Source organism: Miscanthus floridulus, chromosome 2, assembly GCF_019320115.1.
Source record: "Miscanthus floridulus cultivar M001 chromosome 2, ASM1932011v1, whole genome shotgun sequence".
Classification (NCBI taxonomy): domain Eukaryota; kingdom Viridiplantae; phylum Streptophyta; class Magnoliopsida; order Poales; family Poaceae; genus Miscanthus; species Miscanthus floridulus.
Window position 1 is genome coordinate 134,300,916 of NC_089581.1, and position 21,113 is coordinate 134,322,028.

The window sequence follows — 21,113 nt, forward strand, 5'->3', positions numbered from 1 at the left end:
CGGCAACAACACACCTAAACGAGGCACAATTAGACTGGTTTGGTCATTATTCAGATTTGGTACTCAAATTATTAGATTTGTTTAGTGTTCGGTCTTGATGAATTCGGTATCCAATTTGTTATATTGGGTTCTTTATTATATATATTAGTGTATGGCTAATCAATTTTTTAGCTTTATAAGTGTTATTTAGCCTCTCTCTTGTTCTGTTTCTAGATCCGCCACCGGATATAGTAGGACACATAGATGATGTGTTTTAATCCCTACCAAGTTAACTAGGTTAAGCCGAGCTGGTTAATAGTGATAGCTTGATTTAGTTTAACTAATTGGATTCAATAATTAGTGACATCCAAAATGCATTGACCGTCGGAATCGTGCGCCTTGTTTAAATCCAGGTGCTAAAGTTTAGGGGTGTCATATCGGGGTATTCGAATAATAAAAAAAAAACAAATTACATAAGTCCTTAGTACTCCGCGAGATGAATTTATTAAGTCTAATTAACCTGTCATTAGCACGTGCATACTATAGCTTTACTGTAGCACCGTGTTGTCGAATCATGGACTAATTAGATTTAAAAAATTCGTCATGTAAATTAGTCGCAATCTATGTAATTAGTTATTTTTTCGTCTATATTTAATACTCCATGCATGTGTCCAAAATCCAATGAGATAGGGACTAAACCTTAGGTGAGTAACTAAAGGCTTGTTTGGCATAGCTCACAACTATTGTGAGCTGTTTTATTTGCCAAACACTTATTTTTGAAACAGCTTCACTCATAAAGTTATTTTTCCTCCTCTCATAAAGACATGAGTTGGGATGAATCTAAAAAAAATAGCTTATTCTAACTCTCCCTTATTTCTCTCTCCCATTCATATACGAAGTTATTGGTGAAACTATTTTGTCAAATAGTTTTTTCAAAACAGCTCAACTTAAAAAAAAAAAAAAGTTACTCGTAAAACTGGGAAGTTGAGCTGTGCCTTCCCCCCCGGAGGGTCCCAGCCTCCAGGTGCAGTCCGGTAGGCGGCCCGCCCGTCCATCCGTCCGTCAGATATTATCTGCCAGGTGTCGGCCGCAGCGTCGAACGTCCACGTGGAAAAGCGCCCGTGCCACGCAGGATAAAAAGGGAGGCCCGGCCGACCCCCTTTTCTCTCCGTTCCCCTCTGCGTCGCCAACCCGGCCAGTAACGGCTTGGCGTCCGTCGCCGTCCACCGCCGCGAGCGAGGGTTCGCCACTTCGCCGGATCCCCGTCCTCCGCCCCGACGTTCTGACGCTCGCGTTCCTTTGCAGTGCAGGGCCGGGCTGCTGACCCCCGTCGCCCGGCGTGTCGCGAGGCGTCGGTTCGGGCAGGCCGCGGCCGCGCGGGGTGATCGATGGGGAAGAGGCCGCCCACCGATCCGCAGCGCTTCGGGGTGGGTAATCGAGTCCCAGCTCCTCACCTTTTTCTTCTCTTCTTTTCCATGGAGGGGTCCGGGCGTTCGGCTCGGCTGCTGCCAGCGCGGGCCTGTTTTGTTTGTTTTGCTCGGTTTGTGGCCTTGCGTTGCGACTTGCGATACATGGCCGACTAGGTAGATTCAGCTCCGTCAGGCAAGGCACGGATCGGAGCTTGTTTGCTACCTTGATTGTCTTGGAAGAAGACGGCACGGATCAGAGCTTCAGAGCTTGTTAGCTACCTTGATTGTCTTCGAAGAAGATGGATGAGTGGAAGAATTGATGTATGAGTGGAGGGTGTCTTTGGTTGTTCAACGAAGTGGTGCTGATTTGATTCAGTTCTATTGATATATAAATAAAAGGCTACCGTGAATAGATCAACGCTAGCTACATTCACGATAACCTCTAGATGAGGTACAAAAGTTATGGGTGGCTCAGTGAGATGGTTACAACTTACAAGTATCGTTCGAAGCTTCATCCATGTCCAAGAGGGAAGAGTTTTAGATCTGAATGTAGGCTAGGTTATTGCCTGCCTGTGATTTTTGAGCATTTCCTGCATTACCGAGTTAACCGTTATTGTTTTCCACAGCGATTTTGACTACCTGGTTCATATATTACCTAACAAGGGCTGATTTATTGCTAATGGTTGCTATCTCAGGTCAGAAAATTACTTCTACATAGGGTTGTTGCAGATATTTGATAGCCTTTTGGCGGGAATTGACTCTCACGACTACAGAATGATAACGGTCATTAGTTTTTGCGTGGCTTACCTGCGAAAACGCATAGGACAAGTTCAGCATGAAGACAATATTGGCTTACTGAGATCCATGTTTGCATGACAATCATTTAGGGACAAGTACGAGTGTCGGGCTGTGATTGGATAACAGTAGGAAACGGATAGCATTACAAATCAAGGGTCTGAACTAGATTTCTGTCGTTGACCTGTCTACACCGGTGCTGCTGCCGTTAACCCGTGGTAACGGGCATTTTCCACTATTGTTTAGGCCTATTCTGGTTACCAAATTTAACTTTGGTTGTTCTTGCACATTATCTACTCAAAATATTATGTCTAGTATTTCACAAACATTAACACTAAGGGTCAAAATGGGTATCTCACCTTGTACCAAGGTACCACCGGTTTTTCATTTCCTGTTACAAATAGAATATACTCTGTAACAGCTAAAAAAAACTCGACCTGCCGGGGGATAAGGCAGCCCCGGGCATTTTGCTTAAGAAGAAGACATTCTCACCTTTGTAACAGCTAGCTAACAACAAATGGGGCAAACAAACACCGAACTTTAGTCAAAGAGTGGCAGAAGAGTTTTACTTTTTCTTTTGTTTGAAAGAAGAAATCTTTTAGTTGGATGTAAGTATGAGATATATATGCTTCATTGTTTCCAATTGTTCTATTCCAAAACAGTATTATAGTTCCATTCCAAAAATGGTGTTATAGTTTGATTGTTGCTGTGCAACTTAGTGATGTTACATGCCTGATAAGAATAATGACCACCAAAGTTTGCTTTGTATTTGATACAGTTTTCCGTTGGCTTTTCCAATAGCGAAGTTTAAGATTTGTTTTGCTGCCTGCTGAGAACCTTAGTTAGATTTGTTATTTTGTTAATGCATCACCTGGTGGTCACTTGATATTCTATTCTTGTAGTTTTGTGTAGTTCTTTTGGCTAGTTTTGCGGGTTTGTGGGTACTCACTGGAACAGGAGCTTTGGTTGTTTATTTGTGGATTGTGCATGAGACAGAACATGAGTTCAAGGATAGGTCCAAGTCCAACTGAAACAATGACCGAGTTAATCTGTCTGAGATGCCCAGCAATTATTAACGGCTTATTAGGAAATAAGAAGGCAATATTGGCATGTAACTTAACCACCTGGTTTGATTACCTTAGGGGTATATTAGAAGCTAATGCACTGACAGATTGGGTGCTACCCACACGTGATCCAGTGGTTCGTACTAATAATTTTCACCATAACCTTGGAAGGAATCTTGTGCCTTTCATACCGCCCTCCTCATTCTATCCTTATTTAATCTTCTTGCTTATTTTGGGTATAGTATTACTTTGCTTATTTTGAGGAACACTGAAGTTACAATGGTTAACAAACCTATGCAAACCATGCAGAAGCTGTTTTCAACATAATGCTCCAGATGTAAATGACTGCTAAAAAAATCAACTTTGAGAATCCTGGATTATTGTGGTTTAGCTCTGAACCATAAAGGTCTTTGTTAGCATGAGGAAAAATTGTGTCAAAACAAGAAACAGAAGTCTCTGGATTTTACATGAAAAAGGAGTTTGTGATACAGTTTCTTAGTTCTATCAGCCATTGATTCTGTATTTCTCATGTTCCTGAGGGTCCTGATGAAGCGCTTCTTTCTTTACTGATTGCCTGATTTCAATTAAGGAAAAATATATATTTTTACTCGCATGTTTAGTGTTCTATCCTGCAATCATGCTTGCCTCTTTTGATATGCATCTCATGTATTATTATAATGCCACAAGGCATTGTTGAAGGAAATTTCCTTGTGATGTCAATACTAATTTTTTTTTGGAAAGTAAGATGTCAATACTAAAATAGGGGGAGGAATTCTTGGTTGAGATCTTCTGTCTGGACATTGTCTTTCTAAATATCTGAATTATCTGTATTACATCATATCGTCGGAGGCTGTTGTTGAATTTAATAGATTTATTCTCTTCTGCCAGGATACATCGAATCCAGGTTCATCATCTGGATGGACCGATGAGAAGCACATGCTCTACATTACCTTTTTGGAGGAATCATTTGTTAATCAATTGCACAGTAGTAAAGGGGCGATGAATTCAGCAGAGTCATTCTATAGGACTCCGGGTGCATGGCAAAAAACTTGTTATAGTGGAGATGGTAGAAACACAAAATATGATCAGGTAGTGGCAACAAGTTCTCGCTACTCTATATCAATATCACTTATCAAGGGATGTTTTTTTTTCTGTGAATGAAATTGTTCTTTCTATCTTTTTAACAAAACATCAGGGACAGGGATATTGGGGGACAGACGAGGTTGATGGAGATGGAGCTGAATCAAGATTATCAGAGGTTGGGTATATCGGTTCACCTTCTTGTTCTGGGGGTTCACACTATTATATGGATGATGATGCATCAACTAATGGTCCAAGACAAGAGAGAGTTACTAGTTACCATGCAAGGCAAAGGAATTCTGAGGGGTCAGCTGCTTTCCGTTTGCGCCAGCATGGACATTCCTTTTCTTGGAGAGGTAGGTTCATGATGCTTCCAAATATGTTCAGGGGGGAAACAGTGCAGAATTGATCTGTGTTTTTACCTAGAGTTAAGAAACTTCAATATGGTAAAAGTTCGCATTCATGACAGTAGAAGCTATATTAGCATGTCCGTTCACACTGACCTTCTATTTGAAGGGACATTAGCAGTTTCTATTGGACTATTGTGAACTAATACATGTATTGCTGCCTTTTACTGTTACGCTATAAAGAAAACTGCCCATCTTCTTCAGAATCATCAGACCAGAACTTCTTAGATGGGGAGACTCACGGTAGCAGGGAACAAGGCAGAGGGTCTAGCAAAAACCAGCAAAAACATGCTGGTACAGCCAAGGTAAAACATGACTCCTATTATTTTCACCCTGCATATATTCTTTGTTTATCAACATGTTCAAAACCGGCCGTGTGTTTATTAGGTCGGCCCACATGATTCATGAAGGCACAGGTTTACACTAGCAGCTCTTTCGTGACTCAGGACACAAATCATCATCATGGGAAGCTTATGGACCAATGGGATTGGTCCATGCAAGCTAGCTGGAAAGTTTGTAAGAAGAGTAGTGATGGAGGTGGGAAGATGTATATAAATCTGTTCATCTCCAGATAGTGAAACGATAGCTGTTTCCTGTTGGTAGTGTATCTATAAGGAAAGCCTTAGATTGCTAATGACTTCCTGCCAGATCATCCAGGAAGGTTTCAGATATTGAGCTGGACCAGCTGGGTGCCGCCCCGTAACTGTTGTGTCCCGTAATGTAAAAGTACATATATCTGCAATGTTCATTTGACTTGTTGACAAAATGTAATTTTATAATATTTGAAACGCCGTGCTTTTGAGCGGTTGCCAAATTCTCTATTTTCCTTCCAGTCAGCTTGTCGTGGTTGTCTGTCACTAATCCTGGAAAGTTGCTTCAGATGCTGTATAATTGCATCAAGTCTAGAAGGAAACAGATGCTTTTGAAAAGCCACCTTATAACATCAAAAGGAGCCTAGGAGATTTCGATTCAAACAAGAATTCCCAGTCGAAGCTAAAATTGAACTGACATATTCAAGTTTTCAATTACAAAACTTTGTGTGATGACATCCAAGTTCTTGGGCAAGCTTAGATTTTTTTCGCGTCAAGATTCAAGGAATAGTACTAATACTAACATAAAATGACAAAATAGGATAGGGATGCATATGTTTCTATTAAAGTAGCATCGAGGCATTTATGAACATACCCCACATTTACATTTCCTCGCCTGTCCAGACCTTGAGCCGGTCAACAAATAATAATAAACAATAGTAATCCTTGCATCACACAGAAGTGACTCACGGGCAGCCGATTCCATCGGCTGCAAAATTTATCAGGCATCATATGGTGTCGCTTCGAATGTTTTTTGCAGTGCAACAGCACTCTATTTTCTTCTATGCAACAAAATGAACCAAAAACATACACAACCAGCACAAGACATAATCACCAAATAAACCAGAATAGACAGACATGGAGCGAAAATATGTTTCGCAGGTGTCTGATGCCAATGATGCCATGAGCTGTACCAGCGTGAAGCAGGTTCAGTGAGGTCAGTACCACTCTCTAGCCTGATGGGGCATGGCCACTTGTTGACGAGGGTTTCGCAACGTAGATCTGCTTCATCCTACCAGTGCCTGAACTCCTGTCGGAACCAGAACCTTGACTCCTACCCTGGTACCCTGATCGCCGTTGCCACTCATTACCAGTTCCAGCCTTTTGGGTCGCACGGGCCCGGCGATCCTGATTGTTAACCGGATGCTGGTACTGCTGGTCTGATGATGATGACGACTGATGGGTCTTGGAAGGTATGCTGGTGACCTGAGGGCCGTTCGTGTTGCTAGCAACCCCTGCGGCAGTTCCAGGGTTGACTTTAGATGGGGTCGCTCTAACCACGACTTTGGCACTGGTCGAGACTTCATTGCTGATCACGCCTGCCTGGCCAAATGAAGGCTGAACAGTTTGGGAGCTTGAACTAGTTGAGGCTGGCTGTTCGACAAGACCTAACTCATCTCTGTACTGAGAGGCAGCTGCATTTGGGAAGGTCTTGTTGCCATCTGATGGTCCAGCAGAAACAGAGGACTCCTGAAATCGGTTATTTGTACTGGACTTGTCTACTGGCACGTTATGAACAAACTGTTGTGTGGCTGTACCATCTACTGGATGCTGCTGAAGTGCAACTGATAATGGAACTGAGTGTAGAGGTACAGGCATACGTGGCCAACACGTTTGCATCTGTATGTCTGTAGATGTCTGGAAAAACAGCGAGGATAGTTAGTTACAATGCAAATGAAGATTGCAACATAAAAATGCAAGAGTTAACTACATGATTTTTTCACTGTCTTGGCATGTATCTACGACAATTAAAATGCATACCTGGAAAGGAGCAATGTCGAACATGGTCAATGGAGACGGGATTGGCATGATAGAAGTTGGGCGTAGATGTGGAACTGGAGCAGGAACACTAGGAGCATTTAATTGACCAGACACCATATTTTGGCTGTTTGGATCACTCTGGCTTACACCAACAATAGGTGGTCCTTGGCTTTGCTTCCAATCAGGCTGCTTGTCACCAGGGATATAAGTGGCTCCCATAAAACCAAGTCCCATCTGACCAAATTGCCCTACTGGGGCGAAGTGGTTATAGACCACCATATGTGGGGGACCTTGCACGCCTGGGATTCCACCCGGAGTAATGAAAGGACCAGCGTACCCAGTTGGAGGATGGTAGAAAGAGTCTACCCCAGAATGACACTGCGGCCAAGCTCCCAATGGTGCTGAAGGCAATGCATTGCTTCTTTGAGGGTGCTGACCTTGAGAACCAGCAGATTCGTCACTTGGGCCAAATGCAAAAATGTGCCCTCCTAACATCGAATTCATATCAAAGCAGGAAAAGTGGGATGGCTGTGCACCATGAAACTGAGAAAGCATTGGCCCTGATGCTTGTGGACTGGCTATAGGAGGCCACAAGGACATGGATGGAGTATCAACTGATAAGTCTGCAGGAAGAGCAACTGTGAGCAGCTCTTCGTTGGATGATTGACCAGCTTGACCTGTTCTTGCCCCTGCTTCAGTTTTGTCCATAACACAATAAATATAGCTACATAATCATATAACAATGTTTTAATTAAAGTATTTGACAATGCAAAGATCATACCTCCTGATGTTAACCCACTGAGATCCTTGCTTGTAAAGCTCTTGGTGTCTGGAGCCGATGCTGTAGTCGCATCAGCTGGAGATCCCTCATCAGTGCTAATAGCTGCCACAGCCACAGCAGAAGCAGCTGCTTCAGCCTCTGCTTCTGCATCCTCGGTACTCGGACATAATTCCTTGGAATTTGCCTTATCAGGACCACTGTTATCGCTAGACAAGCCTCGATCAATCTTCATATCAGGCCTAGATGAACCTGGAGCTCCAAGACCACTTGAAACAGTTCGGCTAACTGGGGGTAGCATGGTTGGCGAGGTTACTGCCCCTGAGCAACATTGTTATTCATTGTAAGTCAAGTGGCAATAAACATCATACAGTACTGATGAAAAGTGCTTACCAAATTGAATCTTCTCTCCAGCCAGAAGGGAATTAATAGGACTAGCAGATGAAGGGAACACCTTTTCTGTGGTTACTGTGGGAGACAAAGCATTGTTGGACTCCAAAGAAAAGCCAGACCCAGCCTGCTGTTCAAATTTAGCTGGTCTCATAGCTTCTTCAAGTTGAGTTTGAGTTAATGGCATAACCTACATGTGAACAAGTTGCAAAAAATATTTATATATATGAAGACTAGAGAATTAAGATAAAACCATAGTTCAGTGGCATATGCCAGACTAAAAAGTTGCTTCCTGAAAATCCAAATAAAATGTACAATTGCATTCAATAGAAAATACATTTACAGATAAGTATATAATAATTTGAAGGTAGGGACGCACTCATTGCAATGTACAATAAGAACTACTTAAACTGCATGCTACCAAGACAGCAACATGAGCATTTAAAAAGGTCAAGTTTAGTTTATGATTGTCGATCTTTTACCTAAATAAGAACTACTTGAACTGCAACTTCTGGATAGGAGCACATGGAAATCACACTCCATGTGGATAAATCATAACCTTATCAATCTCATTACTATCACTACGATGCTATTACTCATACCTGTCTTACTTTTATTCAGGGGCAGCCCTTGTTGGGTTCATCTCTAGCAAAAGGCTTTGTTCTGTGGTCGCTCTTGGTGCAGGATTTCAAATAGAATTTTCATCAACATTTTAATATTTTTAGAAAAATATAAGGAAAGACAACAAAAAAGACACTCATGTGATACAATTCCCAAATAATATGTTGAAATATGGTTATCTAGCATTGTAGTCTTAGGATGTTTATCACGAGCAAGTTTGGTTCCCGACTCCCGAGCGAGCACAGCCTCACCTCGCTAGTCTAAAGCAAGCTTACCTAGCCAGCGCAGGCGAGACAAATTTGCTCGCCTGCGGAAGCAAGCAAAAAGCTCCCTAGCTCAGGTCCCAAGGAAGCCTCACCCAGCAATCTCTCTGATTTCTGACTCAACAAGGCTGTACAGTGCTCAACCAGGCAACCAAATGTACCCACGATATTGCTATCCATTCCTCTTCTGGTGTTTGGATTAATAATTTGTACAAATTCAGAAGAAAACACTCACTGAATTATGCAAGTACAGTAGGCATAATAACTGTTTAACTTTCCATAATTTTCTGGAAAATAGCAAGGTAATCTGGTTTGCATCCATGAAAAAACAAAATGTAAATACACCTTGATGTATTGGGAGTGAATATATGTAGAATTCATTCACAAGAAACAATCTACAACCAAAGATAAAGAATGGAAAATATGGATGCAACAATAAAAGAATATAGATTTGCCACCATTGGAACACAAATAAACTTGAGAAAAGCAATCTACCTGCTGGTTTATTTGTGAATTATCCCAGGAAACCATGTTAAATGGAGTACTAATAGATGCCCCTTTATTGTTGTCTTCAGATAAGCCACTCATAAGCTTTGCAGGACTGGAGGTGACCAAGTCAGAGGATGTCTGGATCTGGATAGGCCTGTAAAAGCTTTTGTGAGTGACCCTCAAACATAGCCTTAATTGGTTGAAGAACTTAAGCATAATTAAGCTACATACTGATTGGCAAAGCAGTTTGTATGAGTTTCTGCATTGGTTGAAGGTGGCCCTATGAGGTTCATGGAAGCCGTATCACCCATCAATGGAACTGAAGTTTCAGCATAGTCAGCAATTCTTCCTTCTACCGTGATGGCAGAACCGGAAGAAACTTTCTTTGGAACTTCTCCACTCGAAGGAGCTGCTCGCTTATTCACACTAGGACCAACTGAGCTTTGTAGGGAAACACTATGCTGTTTGCGGGGAGCCTGATACAACCAACATATAAGCATTAATTAACTCAAATAAGGTAAAAACAAGATAAAAATTTAAGCATATGAAACATGATAGATGGGCACCTTTGCCATCCTCATTTTGGATCTATTTTCTTTCTCCCTCTGCTCTCTCCTGACACTCATGATCTGTCTTTTGGACCTTACTTCAATGAAGCCATCTGCATCAACAGGGATCTCAATGCCCTGTTGCTTCACAACATGAACAGCTCCAGCTTGCAATGAGGTAGTATCTCCATCAGGGACAGCACCTGTTCTAGACTTCTTGCTCCCACCATGAGATCTCTCATAAGGAACATTGTGTGTACTTCTAAATGAGACACTCTGATCACTTGCTTCATTTATCCTAGAAGCCTTGTTCATATCAAGTTCCCTTCTATTAGTATTTCTCGCTGGAACATCTCTTGTTCCATTGGAGCATGTCATCTCGTCTTGTTCACCATGGCAAAATGACTCAGAAGTTTCATTTTGATTCTTCTCGATGTTCTCCCGAACTCTAAACTCAGTCCGTCTTACATTCCTACGAGCCCTTCTCTGGAATCCTCCTTTGGAATCTTTATGAGAAGGTTCAACAAATGAGCCGGTAGATCTCATGTTGATGTCTTTAACAGCATAACCATATCTCCTCCCCCTTCTATCAGAGACAACACCAGGAGCCTTTGGATCACCCATGGCTCTCCCCTCCAAACCATATTGAGAAGATTCTACATTGTTGGAGGTAGGTCTGTAATTCCTCTTCAAAGAGAGATCTTGATTCCTACCACTGGGAGTTGTACCCTCAGCAGATTCTCTGTCCACCTGGCCATGAAATCCCTCCACACCAGCCATCTGATTGTTTGCAGAAGCATTGAGATACTGAGAGTTTGAACTGTCCATTCCAAGGGGAAGCTTGTCTGTAGGCGCTGCTGATTTATTGATAAAGGTGGATGAGCTTGCCTGAGCTGGGATGTTCTGGTTTGTATCTCCATCCGTTAGCTCAGGTAGAACACTGGACGCATTCTGATTCAATGTATGTTGAGCTGGTATGGAAGAATGTACAGGGCGGATGGCCTGAGAAGGCAGCGATCGAACACTCGGGGCGATAGGACGGACATACCTCAACTGGCCAAACTGATATAAAGGGGCTGTTGAAGGGTGCATGTGAGGCAGGGATGGGTTAAACTGATTGTGGAGATGGAGTGGCATCTGTATGGAACCAATTTGAATGGCTGGAACTGGAGTTGGTATTAGAGGAGGACCTGTAAACAAACCAAACTGGAGGCTAACAGGTACTTCATTCTGCCCAACTACTGCTGAAGCTGATGAAAAAATAGAACCTGCAGAAGATGCCTGAGGTAACTGGGAACTTGAAGCAGGTGTCCCTAAGCTATTGGATGGCTCCCCATTACTGTCTTTTGTCAGGGCATTTACACGATCAAGAGTCAATGCCTGCAGTGCTTTCTCTGCTTCAGTAACAGGATCAGAATGGACAACTGAACCACTGACATTCTCTTGCTCTGCAACTCCTGAGTATAGATGTACTCCAACAGTCCTTTCAGTGCTCCTCACAGAAGCTAATTCAAGTTGACTATTCAGTGGAATTTCAACCTGCACGCCCTCATCAAATCCAAGTATAACTGGTTCCAGTTCTACAGGTGTATTCTGTCCCTCTAAGAACTCATCATCCAAGTCAATATTCTCATCATCAGCTTCATTGATTTCATCTTCCTGGTAGCTATCATTGTCTTCATCATATTCATCCTGTTTCCGCCTATCATCATTGTTTACACTTGACCATTCATCATCCTCCAAGTGGGGCACTCCTGAGGCAGCAATTCTGCTTGTATTGTCTGCATCTACAGTCAGAGCTGCATGGTCGTTGTCAGAGAGCACCGTTCGTTCACCATCAGTAGAAGTCGGTAACGCAGGAGAATCACCTGATACATCCATCTCATCATGCAAAACATGTGGAGGTGAGCTAGGAGGGCTTGAAACAGAAAGAGAAGATTGTGAACCCAATACAGGGCTTTTTCTGTCCACAATTTGGTGCTCATTAACAGAAATGTGGTCAGGTCGTATCCCATGCTGGCGAGATGCCTCTTGGTATGCACTTCCATACTGACCCTGCATAATCTGCACATCATCTCTACCAGAACTCTCTCCGTTCCCACCATCCACAAAAGATGAATTGATACGTTGAGCTGAAGCACCGACTGAACTTCGCACAGATGTCACAATTGGGGGTGGGGGGACACGTGGTTGCCGCATAGAGTAGCGTGGTCTGGTAAAAGAAGACAATTCATTAACATCAGGACTCTGAAACATCCTATCTCCTTGTTGAGCATGAGCATTGAGGCTTCCATGAGAACTACTAGGCAGCCAAGCTGTATCTCCAAACCTGTCACTGTTAAAAAGCTCATTATCAAAGTCAGATTGTTTGCTGAAACGGTCAATCTCCCTAGACGCGTCCCATCGTGGAACCTTTTCATGACGGAAATCTTCGAGTGCCCATGGAGAATCAGTTGTTCGGCCTGTTGAAGATTGCCTGACCGAAACACTCCCAAATCCATCATTAAGATCTTTCTTAGGGAAATTTCCCCTCTTTGCAGCAAAAGGGTCACGCCGTGGACTATGATGCACATTCTCTTGTTCTGGAAATGCAGCTCGTGAACTATAGTATGCATTTTCTCTATCAATAAATGAAGAGCGTCCATCCGTAAGAGTGTGCACCCTTGGAACTGTCTCACTGAACCTGTTAAAACTAGAGGATTCCAATGGTGCTGAGGTATTGATGCACTCGTTCATTTTATCAATATCGTTTCTGTCACCAAAGTTAGCAGAGTGTGACAGGTCTCTGTCCTTGATATCTCCAGGAATAAATTCATCATCGACAGCTCTTGCGCTGCCAATGTTTGATTCTGCTTGTCTTCTAGCAATTTTTGCCTCCAATTCTAGGAGCTTCTGACGCGCTGCCTCCCTACGCCGCTCCTCCTCCATGGCAATCCTCTTCCTTTCCTCCTCCCTGGCAATTCTCAGCTCCTCAGCCCTTTTAGCAGCTTCCAGCCTCTCTTGCTCAGCTTGCCAAGCTGCTTGCTTTGCCTGCTCCTCCATCAGACGTTGCCTCTCCTCCTCTTCTCGTATCAGCCTCTCCCGTTCCTCTTCTTGCTTCCGAGCAACTTCTCTGGCCCTTTCCTGTTCTTCCATTACCCGTTGTCTCTCCTGCTCCTGTACCCTCAAGATCCTATCAAGCTCTGCCTCAAACGACTCCCTTGCTGGGTCATGAAAATCAGCTGGTTTAGCTGCTTCTTTCTTCTTCTTTATTGCAGTCAAGTTAACGGCAGAAATGCTGTCAAAACCGCTATCCTCTATTAAAGGCTTAGCAGGGGAACCAGCCAGCCGCTTCTCCCTACCAAATTTTGCCACTGGATCATTAATTAAAGGCCCTTTATTACCACTAAAGGGCTGCACTTTGGAACCAACATTATTCTGGAAAGAATTCAACCTAGGCCAATTATTTGAACTGTTGCCGTAACGCTCGCTAGCAGCTTCCCCAACTCGTGTGGTTCCATACTGTTCCACCCCATTCTGACCATAGGCACGCATAGGAGGCTCCTTACTATTACTCCACACATCCTTTCCGGCAGCTATGCTTTCTCGATATGATTGCCCACTGCTTCCTCTGCCACCACTGTATGGTCGGCCATCTGTTCGCTCCCTATCGTGTTGGTTTGACATGGGAGATCGCAACAGGCCGTCTTGCCCACCTTCTTTATTTGTTGCAGCCGCATCTCTCCCAAACAGCTCCTTTTTGAAGGGCTCCCTCATTGCTCCATAAATGTCGCGCCCTGGAAGCATGGCCTCAGTCCTGCCAAATCCCCTCTCCCTGCTGTCCCGCTCTGGAAGGCTCAGCCCTGTGTCACGCTCGTCATCAGCCCAGTCAGAATCATACCTAAGCCGGACCATCGGAAGCGGCCCCAGATCAGGCTTCTGCACCCTCTCAGCAGAAGTGCGGCCACCAGGTCCCAAGCTCCCACCAGAGGCCAGTGGCTCAGTGGCCTGCGAGGTTGTCACCTGCGGCCGCATCCCAAGAGGTCCTGGTCGCGCCTCTGGTGTGACGACCCGCGCCCCATCAACATCCTTCTGCCGCTGCGCAGGCTGCGGAGGTGTTGGCGGGGCAACAGCTGCTTTCAAGGACGGGAAGTCCTCCCCGCGCAAGACGACGGCTTTCTCCGCAAACCCATATGACGGTGGCCTGGCGACGCCGCCAGGAAGCACTGCGGAGCCGGGAGGCTTCTCGGACGCCGGGGCGGGCTTGGTCCAGCCGGCAGCAGGCCCGCCGGATCGAGGCGGGGCCGAGGCGACCCCGCCCCCCGCAGCGGCCGCCGAGCCGTCGAATCGCTCGTGCTCCTTGCGGAGCGACGGTAGGTTGAGCGGCGGCGGGACGGAGAGCTTGGGCGCCTGCGGCTTGGCGAGGGAGGAGGCTCCGCGCGGTCGGGAGAGCACCACCATGCCGCCGCCGGCTGAGGAGCCGGCGCCGGCGGGGCGGGAGGGGCGGCCGCCGCCGCCACCGCCATGGTGTGATGAGGGAGCGGGCTGGCCGTAGGATCGGTTGAGGTTGACGGAGACAAACTTGCCGGGGTGCGACATCGGCGGCTGGCGAGGCGCATGAAACCCTAAGCCACGACCCCGTAGGCGCAGCCCGGTGCGAGGGGGCTCTCACGCGCGGGGCAGGCCCTCCGGAGGACCGGAAGGGGCGGGTAGGAGGCGGCGGCGGGGGTGCGGGGGAGGGGATGGGGAGGTTGGTGTGGTGGTATCGGGTCGGTGTACGGGAAGGGGGAGGGCAGCTCTAGCTAGGCGCGGTGACTGGTCAGCGGGAAGGTGACGGCGATGGCGTCGATGGGCGGGGAAGCTGCGCGGCGGCACGAATCTTGAGGCGGCCGCTGGTTTTGCCGCGTCAGCTGTGCCCGGTGGTGCGGCGTGGGCTGTTTGTTGCTGGGGCCCGTTGTTCAGTTGAGGCCGTTTAGAGCCCGTTTGGAGGGGCTTTCCCCGGCTCCGGCTCCAGCACTGTAGCACTAATATGGCGGAGCCGGGAGAAGCTCCAAATATGCTGCTCCTCCGACTCCTCTTCTTTCTAATTCATTTTTAGGAGGAGTCGGAGCTGTTTTTTTTTGTTATGCTACAGTAAAACACAGTGTTTCCACGGTGTCTTAGTAGTAAGAGATGCACCAAACGGGCTCTTAGTTTGATACGACGCCTGGTATGCCAAAGGTTTAATACGAAGCCAAACCTAAGGCTATTCCACACGGTGTTCAAATAAAGATCAAAGTTGTGTATTGTTATGATTGGATGATCATGAAAGATAATAATATAAATGGAATTGATGGAATAGCTTTTACGTTGTGGGATATCATGACATCATGTGAAAAGCAAGTGAAAGGATCAAGATGCCTAAGAGAGAAGTGAATTAGGCTAATTCTAAATTTCTTTGCAATAATTAATTCATATGGATAGCCTAATTAACCCCTTGTGCCTAGAAAGTGTTCTTAATGGTTCTACCGCACAAAAGACTTGCAACCTAAGTTCCAATCCTACTCTAGCATGGCAATTCTAAGAAAGTAAAGACATGAATTGAAATGCTTAAAGTAAATGCTCAAAGTAAATAGAGAGGAAAGGACACGGCGATGTTTTACCGAAGTATCGGAGAGTCGCCACTCCCACTAGTCCTCGTTGGATCACCCGCGCAAGGGTGTAGCTCCCCCTTGATCCGCGTAAGGATCAAGTGCTCTCTACGGGTTGATTCTTCGATACTCCATCGTGGTAAATCACCCACAACCGCTCATAACGTGAGTTGGGTCACCCACAAACTCCGCCGGGTGATCACTAAACTCCCAATCACCACCAAACCGTCTAGGTGATGGTGATCACCAAGAGTAACAAGCACGAACTCTCACTTGACCACAACAAGCCTAATGAGAAGGTGGATGCACACTTTGCTACTCTTGATCTTCACTAATGAGGGTTCTCTTTGGGATTCTCAAATCTCAATCACCTCACTAAGACCTTGCTCTTCTTGGCACTCTCTAAGTTGTTTCTCAGTTGTTGGAATGAGCAAAAGTACCCCCACACACGAGCGGAGGTTGTATTTATAACACCGGCTAAAAAATGAACCATTATGTGCCTCTGCGGGGTGACCGGACGCTCCGGTCAATATACCCCGAACTCCAGTATTTACAGTGTGACCGAACGTGTCCAGTCATGATTTTCCCTCTCTGGAACCTTACTGGAGTCGACCGGACGCTGTCTCTCAGCATCCGGTCACTTGACCTCTCAGTGTCCGGTCAAACCAGACACAATCACCTTGGTCAAATGAACTGACCGGACCCTAAGCTAGCGTCCGGTCAGTATTTGACCCTGTATTCACTTCCAACTCTTGAACATATGTGAATGAAGTTTGCTCCATTAAATCTTAGGCATATGTAGGAGCTACCTAACGCTAGTTTTAACAAGGGTGCACCACACCTAACTCACTAGACTCACCTAGGTCAAGCTACCCATCCATACCCCCCTTAATAGTACGGCCAAAGGAAAAACAAAGTTCTAAACTACTCTAAGTGTCTCTTCAACTCCAATCGACACTTAGAACTAGTCTATCCTTAACCTTATCGTCCATCCTTTGAAAACCAAAACGATTTTCATCGTAGGGGCATGACCACCTCGATTGTCCAATCAATCTCTATTACCATGACCTAACTTAATTGCCTCTGCAAAATACACGTTAGTTATAGTAATCTTGTATTATTATTAATCACCAAAACCCAACTAGGGGCCTAGATGCTTTAAATCTCCCTCTTTTTTGGTGATTGGTGACAATACCACCTTGAGTATGTGAAAGAGTTAGGGTTTTTAACATGCTTGGATCATATAAGCTTTTGTTAGTAAGAACAAAGGTGTTAGTCAAGCTTATATGAACCAAGCCAACATGATGTACTCAAAAGATATGAATTAAGCATGAGTACAAGTAATAAAGCTCATTTGCATCGGAGTAAAGCACGGAAGCAAAGGTAAATGAGCATAACACAAGTGATATGACATATAAATAATTCAAAGTAGAGAGCACACATATCATATATCACGGTCACGTAGATATCACTATCATATATATATATATATATATATATATATATATATATATATATATATATATATATATATATATATATATATATATATATATATAGTTCAATGCATAAAAGTAAACACATGATGAATGCATAATAGTGTATGACACATAAAAACTCCAAATGTAATATGTAAGCTAATATAAAAACTAAGCTCCCCCTAGATAAGTAGCTTCCCCTAAGCCTAACATACTCGAACCCCCTCCCCCTTTAGCGTCAAACACCAAAACCTACGGGTCGGTCGGTGGGACTACAGCGGATGAGTCGGGCGTTGAGGTACGAGGGGCAAGGTGGAACTGGGTGTCATCATCGTCTGATCTGGAACTCTGGGCTGTCTGACCCTCTGTAGCTAGCAGTGTCGCTGAAGCGGTCTAGGTCTGAGCTGGGACAGGTGTTGCCTGTGACTTTGCCGGTATGCCTGTAGTAGGATCTAAAGATGCAACTGAGGAAGAAAGCATCTGTGTAGTCACAGCGATGGGAGCTACTGTAGAAGGACCTAGGGCATACAAATGTGGTGGTGTAGGCTACCCTATCAACTCACTGAAGGAGGCTCCAAGACTCCTAGAGACTGAAGTATCTGGCTCAAGCAGCGACGATGTATGTGCCGGTGTGAAGCCCGTCTAAAATGGAGTGAAATGCGGGGCTACCACTAGCGAAGTGAACCACTGGGACACCTGCTATGTAGGAGAAGCATACTTGCTGGCGGCTGTCCCTGACTCTGAAGCCCACTGGGCTGTAACACTGGAGTCATTGAAGTAGTGGCTGCCTGACCAAGCTGGGGCGAAGGCTGTGGCGGTGGAGCCCCAATGGCTGTCACTACATGCTGCATAAATCCAAGGAGCTGCTACTACATGAGTATCTACTGCTGATGCATGGCCTACTGCTGCTGCTATAGAGCCTGAGTTTGCTGCTGAATAGCTAGCTGCTACTGCTGGATCACCTGTTGCTGCTGCTGGAACTCATCCTGCCGAGTCTGGAACTGTGCAAACGTAGCAGCTGTCTCCTAAGCCTAGCGTGCCTGGTCCTGCCTCATCCGCTCAAGTATAGCAAGGAGAATAGGTCTGTCTATGGGGTAGGTGGTGCTGAACTGGAGCTACCAGCCTCATGATCATGCTGACGTGCAGGCATCTGAGGAATAGGCTGGTAATCATCATCTGAGCTATCACTGGGATCGCTCCTCTCCTACTGAGCCTCAAACTGCTCCTCCTCAGTAGCTGCAATACCCCTGATGATCTCATCCTACTAGGCTATAGACTCTGGCACCTTAGGACGTCGATGTGGCTAACTAGGTGCCATAGGTGTATTGTGCCTGATCATCTGTGTCATGTTATAGGCAGGAAACTCTGTGGTGGCACCATTGTACTCAGCAAGCATCTCTAGCGGCCTCACTATGACTGCCCTATGGATAAGCCATGTGATCTAGTGAGCATAAGGTAGCTGCCTGTGTCCTTTGAAACCCTTAGCTATCGTGTCCTCCATCTCTAACAGAATAAGATTCCAAATATCAAAGACTGTCTGCTGCATCAGGGAGTTGATCAGCCACAACTATATACGTGTCAAGCCCTCTCTGTATCCCATCCTAGGAAGCAGTGTCCTCCTCATAATAGCCTCAAGCACACAAGCAATAGGGTTAAGGTCACTGGGGTTCCTCCTCGACCCTTCGCCAAAAGGCACCTTGAAACAGTGACGGACCAAGTTAATAGGAGGCACGTTGCCACCATGAGGGCGTCTAGGGGGTGCTGTCTGGCCATAGCACACCTTATGAAGTCTGACTGGCTGCTCCTGAAGTCTAAGAATCTCCTTGGCCCTAGTGCTCGTCAATCGATAGTCTCTCCCACCAAATGCAAAGTGAATAAAGTGATGGTGCGGGTCAATAAAGAGAGAAGCATAGAACTACCAATCAAACCTGATAGCCCCGGCAGATATGTAAGGTAGGGGCGGATGTGCTCTCCAACTGCTGTAACTATAGAGTCAATGTAGCACACCCTCTGAGATCTAAAAACTACCGCACTGTTGAGATAGGCATTGTAGAAATCCTCCTACAGTGGAGTATAGAAGCCCTCTGAAGCTCTCTTATCCCTCCTTGGCGGGAACCATACCTCAAAATCAACAAATCTCAGCTGCTGAACCTGCTTGGTCGTGGCAGCCCTCAAGTCAAGATGGGTCACTGGAGGTGGACCCTATGGTCTGGGTGGTGGACGAGAACCCCTCCGTTGTGTGTCAGCCCTCGGCGTGACTGGGACACAAGTATGACCAGAGCGGCAAAGCTATGGCTGAGGTGCCTGCTCTGTCTCCTCAGCCTGCTGGCCCTCCTAAGTCTACTCTATCAGCTCTGCTGGTAGGGGCTGCTGCTGTGGCTCCTGCTATGACTCCCCCTGAGGCTAAGGCTCCACAATGGGAAGACGTCGTCCTGCCATCATGACAGTCCTAGGTGGACTACCATGAAGATGCTCAATACGCTCAAGTCTACCCTATGCCTCTGGTGACAGATGATCTGCTACAACAACTCCACTACGAGCGCCTCCTCTCTCGGCACGCTCTGCGACCTCTGCAACTACGGCGGCCCTCGCTGTATCTGCATCTAGATACTTGCGCTTCCTGACTAACAGCTTCTTGGTCGCCTTGCCTTTAGGATCTATAGGCTGGCGAGGCAGGGGCCTCCGATCCTCATCTCCTGGACCACCTCCGACATTCTTCGTCTGAGCCATCTAAAAGATCTAAGGAAAAACTGCTGCTAACAAAGAAACAACTGGCTCTGTCAAAGATCAATTGCTGCTGACACTTTTGAGGCTTGGCCTTGATCCTTACTCGTGAGCTTGGCCTTGAGTTAACTGACAACTGCCACACGATCTCAATGGCACCGACTCGCTGCATGATGGAATAGATGGATATACAAATAAATATGATATATCTAATAGATGCGAAACCCTAGGAAGAAAGCAATTTAGATACGAAGTTGAAATGACGGGCTTTCTACCTGACGAACTGGCGATCCAAGGAGAAAAGAGAAGCGATCTGCGGGAAACCACCGAATCTAGGGTTAGGGTTGCGGTGAAGCGACTGCCCTGAATGCAATTGAGAACAATGCTTTGAAATCAATTTAGGTTATGGACAAAGCAATGTGGGTTAGGGTATGATGGTGATAGAACAAGTCTTTACCGGTGCTGGATAGCTGAGGGACGGCTCTAGACCATGGCGGTGCAGGCCACAGCGCGGGAGAGGCAGCTAGGTGTCGCGTGGACTTGGGATGGCACGGCATGGTGGAGTGGTGCAGGAGCAGGTGAGCTGCGGTGGCTTGGGAGCATGGGGAAGTGGTGGTGTGTGGGCGAGCGGTGCAAGGAGCGGCGGTGCATGGGCTTGCGGTGACGGCGCACAGGCGGGGCGACGGATCCGGCGACTAGGCGCGGCTGCGACGGCGGCGTGGAACAATGGCAGCGAGCACTAGAGGCGGCGGCTCGACACACGGGCATGGGAGGGGGCGATGGAGAGGAATAGGATATGTCAACACTGGTAGTTGGATTAAATAAGGTGCCCCCCCGAATCAGAGAAGGAAACAAGAAAAGAGATCTGATGCCGTACGTTTTCTACTGACCGGACGCTCCGGTGGTAGCGATCGAACGCTACCACCCAGCGTCCGGTCGATTCTAGAGAGGTTCAATTCCTCTGGAATCACGACCGGACGTGTCCGGTGGACACCGACCGGACGCAGCCAGAGTCCGATCACCTAGCCTTGATGTCTTCATGATCGACTGGACACTGAAGCACCTTCTGACCGGACGCTGGAAAACACTATTTCAGCATCCAGTCACTCCTTCGGCAGCAGGTTCATC

The 21,113-nt window shown here is 46.1% G+C and overlaps 2 protein-coding genes across 5 annotated transcripts; one reads left to right on the top strand and one right to left on the bottom strand.

The window, feature by feature from the left end:
- The first annotated feature begins 1,131 nt into the window (after positions 1–1,131).
- LOC136530521 (cold-regulated protein 27-like) lies at positions 1,132–5,548 on the top strand. Of its 2 annotated transcripts, XM_066523252.1 has the most exons (6): positions 1,132–1,220; positions 1,285–1,406; positions 4,136–4,336; positions 4,443–4,683; positions 4,918–5,039; positions 5,122–5,548. In XM_066523252.1, exons 2-6 carry the CDS (start codon positions 1,368–1,370, stop codon positions 5,140–5,142), a joined length of 624 nt encoding a protein of 207 aa, XP_066379349.1. In that variant the 5' UTR covers positions 1,132–1,220; positions 1,285–1,367; the 3' UTR covers positions 5,143–5,548. The 2 variants fall into 2 exon arrangements, with proteins under 2 accessions (XP_066379349.1, XP_066379357.1); XM_066523260.1 differs by having other exon boundaries at positions 1,168–1,406; positions 4,939–5,039.
- A 121-nt stretch (positions 5,549–5,669) lies between these two features.
- Positions 5,670–14,899, bottom strand: LOC136530502 (uncharacterized). Of its 3 annotated transcripts, none has more exons than XM_066523243.1 (7): positions 10,193–14,899; positions 9,858–10,102; positions 9,633–9,780; positions 8,257–8,443; positions 7,867–8,178; positions 7,086–7,777; positions 5,670–6,962 (listed from the first exon to the last, which is right to left on the bottom strand). In XM_066523243.1, the coding sequence occupies exons 1-7, from the start codon at positions 14,750–14,752 to the stop codon at positions 6,276–6,278; spliced, it is 6,831 nt and encodes a 2,276-aa protein (XP_066379340.1). In that variant the 5' UTR covers positions 14,753–14,899; the 3' UTR covers positions 5,670–6,275. The 3 variants fall into 3 exon arrangements, with proteins under 3 accessions (XP_066379340.1, XP_066379336.1, XP_066379332.1); XM_066523239.1 differs by having other exon boundaries at positions 7,086–7,774; positions 7,867–8,184; positions 10,193–14,898; XM_066523235.1 differs by having other exon boundaries at positions 7,867–8,184; positions 10,193–14,898.
- Positions 14,900–21,113: the final 6,214 nt, after the last annotated feature.